The sequence below is a fragment of the Protomyctophum parallelum genome, assembly GCF_964188405.1.
Source record: "Protomyctophum parallelum genome assembly, chromosome: 14".
NCBI lineage: Eukaryota > Metazoa > Chordata > Actinopteri > Myctophiformes > Myctophidae > Protomyctophum > Protomyctophum parallelum.
Genome location: NC_139709.1, coordinates 47,969,072 through 47,976,409, shown reverse-complemented (window position 1 = coordinate 47,976,409; position 7,338 = coordinate 47,969,072). Strand labels below are relative to the sequence as shown.

Here is a 7,338-nt window from a genome sequence, read left to right as displayed (position 1 = left end):
TGAATTCCCACGCAGTACCTATTGTGTCACCAGGACTACAAATTACAAATTTAAGTTGACGATTAATTGTCCCACGAATAAAGGCGAGTAACAATTTCATTGTGTTTTTTGCATTGAACAATAGAAAGTTACAATTTGAATTTCTGTTTATATAACTTATATACAAAGAAATCACTGACACATATATATATTTTTTAAATAGCGAAATAGTTGATCTTCAAGCTTACAACACGTCACTTTCGTGACATTGTAAGTTGTAAGCTTGTAGATCTGCTATTTCTATTTTTGAAAAATTTTAGAAAATGTATGGGCATTTTTAACATGGAAACGATTGACGATTATGCAAAAACAATTACGATTAGGTGATTATGTAATAATTGTGATAGGCCTATGTGTCACTAAATAATAGCTACATTGAATCCACTGTAACATAATAAGTCTAGCCTGATTGTCAGACTCTGAGAGCTTCCAACCAGACCCCTTTTCCACCGGTTGGTTCCCAGTGGGAACCGGTTCAGTTCTTTTTGGTTTTTAGTCCATGAGCCAGAGCTCCAAAATTGGTGGGCAAACTATACCCTATATTAAATTGTTTATAGGATCAATACAAGTAAATTAATACATGATAACCCTTCCACAGTAGTAGCTTTTTCATATTTTAGATTATTTTGCATATTTTCCTATGTAATGCCTCATTTGCATATTTAAAAATGTAAAATTTGTAATACAATAAATCATTGTCTTCGTGTAAGTACTCAATTGGGGAAGTTTAATGGTGATAACAATCTAATATAGGTATGGTTTTGCTCCACTCAATTCATAATTAATGTTTCAATTTTGGAGCTCTGGCTCATGGACTAAGAATCAAAAAGAACTGAACCGGTTCCCATTGGGAACCAACCAGTGGAAAAGGGGCCCCAGTGCGCTCAGTCGAGTGGGCTGGAAACCAGGCTACCCTTTCCCCCCAATAGTAAGGGTTTTGGCTACAAGGTTTCTGCTCAATGTGAACATTTTCCATAGCTGAGTGTTGAGTGTCCAATGTCCATGCAGTACCTGTGCTGAGGCTGCCTGGGCCTGCTGCTCCTGTTGCTCCAGTTGCTTCTGGAGCAGATGGACCTGGTGCTCCGAAGAGCAGGGCGCGTCTCTAGCCGGCCGACCCAACACCGAGGCACCCAGGATGGGGGAGCTGAGCAGCAGGGACCGCTCATAGGGCGTCTGGGGAGTGATGTACAAAACAAGGAATAAACTAAGAGATTGTGTATAATATATTAAATATCACCGCTGTGGGGCAGAAAACTCCTATTTCCATATTCTTTATTTTTGTATTTGTTTGTTTTTTGTAAATGAATAGCTATACTTGATCATACTAGTGTGTCACACAAAAGTAGCAGATCTACAAGCTCAAAATGTGTCGCGTTTAAATTAGAATCCTGAAAGCTAAAAAATTTTAACATGATGAGGTTTCCACCGAATGACAACAATGTTAATGCAAAAGTGACACTTAAAGAGATGGTTTTGGTGCTCTCACTGCACGCACGCACACACACACACACACACACACACACACACACACACACACACACACACACACACACACACACACACACACACACACACACACACACACGCACACACGCACACACACACACACACACACACACACCGGTGTGAAGTGGGGGGTGCTCTTATCATCATACATCATCTCATTCCGGCCAATCACAATTTGCGTCTTCACTTTTCTGCCCTGACCAAAAGAAAATGTACTCATTGTTTCCAAGCTTAGTCCAAGTCTTTCAGGAGAAATTGAAGATCTACATTTTGTTGTGACCTTTTTTGAATGGTGAGTACAAAGTAACTAAACCTTTCAAATGATTGTAGAGGAGTAAAAAGTACAATGTTTGCCTCAGAGTCGCAGTGGGGTACAAGTTTAAAGTCTTGGGGGGAAAAAAGGAAACACAGCAGCACAGAGTAAATATAATTAATTACACTTCCCACAACTGAATCCAGGCCAACAGCATCATTATCATTCAATCAGACATCAGTGACAGGATATAGTTAGGGGCCGTAGGCGTGCAGCTTTCAGTGGAAACTCAATCAATGCAGCTAGAACCCATAGAGGTATGGATTGATGTCAGGTGGCTCAGCTGTTCAGTGATTATAGCAGATACAATTAACTTGGAGTGTTGTTGTGGGTAGTAATAAGGAATAAGGCTTATCTGTCCTATGAGAGATGGGACATATAATTGGTTTGGTTTTATTGCTCGTTGCAATATTGGTGTTAGCTATATACAACAGATGTTGTGCTTGGTCTCACACAAGGGCCTATCTGGCTGGTGAAAAAACACCTGCGGTCTCCGGGGCTAATGAATTGATGCCGTATTAGGAAGAGACTGCAGTTCATATGAATGGCCTGTAGTCTTGCTGTTTCCCCCCTGCAGGTGTCAGAACCAATAACGCTCTATTCAAGCGCATGGGTTTTTCATTACCTTAACCCATTCTGACCTGAGATCAGATTCATACGAGGTTTCCACAGGACACACACTGGTCTGATTAACCCATTCTGACCTGAGATCAGATTCTAAAAAATGTCAGTCGTTCTTCGATTTTTCAAAAATAGCAGACCTACAAGCTCGTATCGCGCCACTCGGTGGCGCGATACGAGCTTGTAGATCTGGTATTTTTCAATAGCTAAAGCATAACATGATGCTAATACCAAAATGGGTGCCCGTTCAGAATGGGTTAATAAGCATTGGCATAAACACTTTGTATTTCCAATCGCTAGTTCAAAGTCTTTTTTAAATCATCGTTATATTAGTTTAATAAATTATGTTCCCGTTCATTTTTAAAATGAATGATAAAGTAGGGTATGTTTCTAGGCTTTCTACTGGTTCTACTGAGTGAAGAGCCGCCGTCGCTGCGGTTTCAGCCAATAGAATTCATTTCCGGTTGCATTTCAGACCAGATATAAAAAGAAAATTACAAAATGTGTGATAAATATGAAAAAGCTACTCCTGTGGAAGGGTTATCATATATAAATGTACTTATATTGATCCTATAAACAATATTGATCCTATAAACAATTTAATATAGGTATAGTTTTGCCCACTCAATTCATAATGTACGGTCCGATTTTGTGCCAGTGTGTCACGTTGCAAAGTGTCCTTTTCTGCCACTCAATGGCATTGTGCGATGAAATGTAAAATGGTGGTGGTTCAAGTGGTCAAACAAGCTTTGTTTGCAGGCTTCAGTAGCATCTATTGATCGTCCTGCAGCTCTTCATGAGGGCAGCCTTTCATCTCCCTGTGTCTCAAGCCTCTGGAGTTGTTTAATTACTTTAGTATGATGATTTACATTTCTGGATACTTAAATAATGCAAATATGGCCCCGTTAACCCATTCTGACCGGGCACCCATTTTGGTGTTGGCATCATGTCGTGCTTTAGCTATTGAAAAATAGCAGATCTACAAGCTCATATCGCGCCACCGAGTGGCGCGATACGAGCTTGTAGGTCTGCTATTTTTGAAAAAAATCGAAGAACGACTGACATTTTTAGAATCTTATCTCAGGTCAGAATGGGTTCGTCAGACCGGCGTGTGTCCAGTGGAAACCTCGTATGAATCTGATCTCAGGTCAGAATGGGTTAAAAGGAATGGATGCCTTGCTGAGACGTAGCTGTTCAAACGCTGTGGGATTCATGGATTCAATTAATTATTCATATGGCGTCTGTGTGTGGCACAAATTATTACATTCCTTCGATTTCCAGTTAGACTCCGTCATTTAGTCGGCACAGCAGCAGAAGCAGTGGGAAGTCAGCAGGAAAATGTCTATGGTTGCCGTCGGGCAGAAACCTCTTATCTCCTGCATATTTTAACTTTTTGTGTTTATTTTTTCATAAATGAATGCCCTACGTTGTGTCTTGTCTTGTCTTGCCTTGTCTTGTCGTACGTTTGTCTTGTTTTCGTTTCAAAACTTGATTCAGGTTATGTGGTTTGTATCAGTGTCGCTTAGCATAGGACTATGCAACTTTTATTTATTTATTTTTATGCCACCACAATATTTTGTGTATGGTGCTCGCAACATTTATATATGTACATGTTATTTCTTTGATATGTTCCGTATGGGTGTGTCACATATACTGTCATTATTTTATTTACTGTATACCCTGAATCTTGAATAAACAAAACTGTGAAAAATAAATAAAAATGAATGCCCTAATTGTACATACTACAGCGTCACTCAAAAGTTTCCAAAACAGCAGAACCACAAGCTCAAAATGTGACGTGAAGTGATGTGCTTCACTTGTCGATCTGCTATTTTTGCTATTTATGAATTTGAACCCTGAAAAGGCATATATAAAAGGACACCTGACCTGTTAGCAACCACAGGTCGATAGCATTATATAGAGAATCAAGTGCTTGCTGCTTGACTTCAGGACAGTGTTTTCAAAGTGGGGTCCTTGAGGGGGTCCCATGGGTGGTCCCAGCAAAATGAGTAACAGTGAGTAACCCATTTTATTTAATATACAGGTATAAAAAAATGCTGATTGATGTAGATCTTGCCCTTTTCAAACAATTGAGAATTTAAAAATTAGGGGTCTTGAACCTACATCTGTATTCTGGGAATTCTTTAGCAGATTGACAAGCTTACTAACGCGTCACGCTGCAACGCCTTGTAAAAGCTTGTCGATCAGCTATTTTCATCTAAGATATTGAATGGTACGGTGAAAACAGAAAATACACTAATAGGCTATAGAGCCCTGGAACAAAATCTCTTCAGATGCACGACCACATACATTTATTTGAGAACAACACGGTTTTAGGTTGAAGTTCTGAGAATAAGCCAGCCGAGTGAAGCACAAACACGGTGGGAAGATTATTCAATGATGGCAGACGGTGAGACATGACCTTTGCGTCTTTAACGAGGGCCTCGTCCCTTTTGCTCCTCTCGGGGTCTGATGAGGAGAGGCAGTCGATGCTCTCCTCTGTGGTCGCCTCAAGGTCGGTCTCCTCTGACAGCGCAAATCTCTTCTTAGCTGGGAGAGAGAGAGAGAAGGGGGAGACATAGAGAGGGAGAGCGACATTGAGCGAGGGAAGAGAGCAACAGAGAGAGAGATAGAGAGAGAGAGAGAGAGAGAGAAAGAGAGAGATATTCTTATTGTTACACACTACACAGGGTAGGCTATATTTTTTGTCTTTCATCACCTTTAATCTCTCGCGTCTCAATTCTGGAGTGAACATTCCAGGAAAAGAGCAGATCTACATGTGTGTGTGTGTCTTAGTTATTTCCTGCAATTATATTTAGTGTAGAGGGGAAAATAGAAGGGGTCTCCAATAGGAACCAGATCAGGTTCAAAACAAATAATGAGGCACGGGTACATTTCGCTAGCTACACTGCTAGCTAGGAAGTTAATACTACAGGCCTGGAAGCCGGATAAACCTCCCGACAGTTGACATGTGGCTAAAGGAGCTGGGAGGAGTGCTGCATTTGGAGGAAATTTTGATTTACCCTGTCAAAAATGGAACCCTTATTTCAAAACATCTGGTCACCCATTATTGAGATGCTTGTTGTTATGTTGGACTGAAGTGATTGAATTCAATATTGTTCTGCCCCGTAATGTCATCTAATTAATGTATCTATGAATGTTTGATATGTGTATACTGTATGTATGTTTATATTGTGGGTACTGGGTACACATGTATATACACATGTTTTATTTTCCATATCAGAAATGTTTTTTTAGAATTGATTGTGATGTTGTTTCTGTCCTCGGAGTGCGGTGTAGTCATCAGCCATGTCAGTTATTATTTGATTGTTTTTGTCTTTTTCTTTGATGATTATGTTTTGTCTCTTTTTATTGTAAGTCTCTTGTTTTGTTTGTTTGCATGTTTTTTCTATTTTTTGTCCAATCTTACTGGTTAAACATTATTGAAATGCTTGTATGCCAAAATTCACAATAAACAGATGTTTTAAAAAAAAGAAAGGGTCCAATAGTCTACAAAATACATTATATATTTGCTGGTTAACCAAGCTTTAACTACAGCGTCCATATTTTGGGGCGAACATTGCCGCAGAAATATAGCGGATTTACGAGCTCAAACCGCTGGCCCGAGTACAGTTAACTCCAGTTAATTTCTCTAAGACTAGAGGGTTTAAGAAGTGATTAAGGATTCTAGTCCATAATGTTTCTGGTGGCAGGTACTGCAGCATTGGGGGGGGGGGGGGGGGGGAGGGGTTGTTGTCACCTGGCGCTGCGTCTGTGCCCTCTGCGCTCCGCTCTCCTCCTCCTCCTCCCTCCTGCTCCTCTGTGCCCTGCATTGTCAGCTGGTGGCACACATCAAAGGCCTGGCCCACCGTCCGCACGATCCGCATGGCCTGAGACTGAGGGAGGGGGGTGGCGGTGGGGGTGAGAGAGGGAGGAGGAAAGGTATGCGAGGAGGAGGAGAAGGGAGGCGGGGGGGGGGTAAGTACCATGAGAACAGCAACGAGACGAGGCGAAGATGAGCCAGGAACAGGCGGATGGATGATAAAACGGAGTGGAAGACAAATGGAAACACGGATGATTGGATGGATGGACGGTTGGACGGACGAGCGTTTGATTGTTTGCGTATGAGACATGGTGACAGGAATACGATGGGAGCCCGAGTGATGAGAAGGGGGGGGGGGGGGGGGGGCAGGCGGGGAGGGAGATGGAAAGATAGATAGGTGGAGGACTAGTCATGTCATTATGAAGACACTGCAGGTTGAAAATGCGTGAAGTTGTCCTTTAAAGTACTTTCATATTAACAAACACTGTGCTATTGCTACTTTTACTTAAGCAATCCGAGTACTTCGTCCATCAATGGATTCTGTCCAGCACACGTCACACAGTATTTCAGCATTCTCGTCCGTGTGTGTCCACTCCGCATTAGATATGGCTGTCATGGTGATGAATGGGTCCATTCAGGGCAGTCGGGATGGTGATGGTGCAAAATGGCCTTAACCCATTCTGACCTGAGATCAGATTAATACGAGGTTTCCACTGGACACACATTGGTCTGATTAAACCCATTCTGACCTGAGATCAGATTATTATTATTTATTTATTTTTTGATTTTTCAAAAATAGCAGACCTACAAGCTCGTATCGCGCCACTCGGTGGCGCGATATGAGCTTGTAGATCTGCTATTTTTCAATAGATAAAGCATAACATGATGCTAACACCAAAATGGGTGCCTGTTCAGAATGGGTTAACGAGGGGACCCAGACGCACATCTGTATATCGTTGCTGTTGGGTGGAAACCTCATATCTCCAAAACTGTTCATTTCCAAAAAATAGCCCATATACTGTAAAAGCTCACAAGC

At 41.5% G+C, this 7,338-nt stretch overlaps 2 protein-coding genes across 2 annotated transcripts in view; one reads left to right on the top strand and one right to left on the bottom strand.

Annotated features, from left to right (window-relative positions):
* dusp28 (dual specificity phosphatase 28) overlaps window positions 1–7,338 on the top strand; it is a 224,840-nt gene that overhangs the window by 176,711 nt on the left and 40,791 nt on the right. The window lies entirely within an intron of this gene.
* LOC310870380 (carboxyl-terminal PDZ ligand of neuronal nitric oxide synthase protein-like) overlaps window positions 1–7,338 on the bottom strand; it is a gene marked incomplete at both ends in the record, with an annotated part of 54,355 nt that overhangs the window by 32,317 nt on the left and 14,700 nt on the right. The window contains 3 exons of the mRNA XM_083781570.1: window positions 1,051–1,212; window positions 4,902–5,029; window positions 6,240–6,375. Coding sequence (XP_083637696.1) covers window positions 1,051–1,212; window positions 4,902–5,029; window positions 6,240–6,375 — 426 coding nt within the window. The remainder of the gene's footprint in view (window positions 1–1,050; window positions 1,213–4,901; window positions 5,030–6,239; window positions 6,376–7,338) is intronic.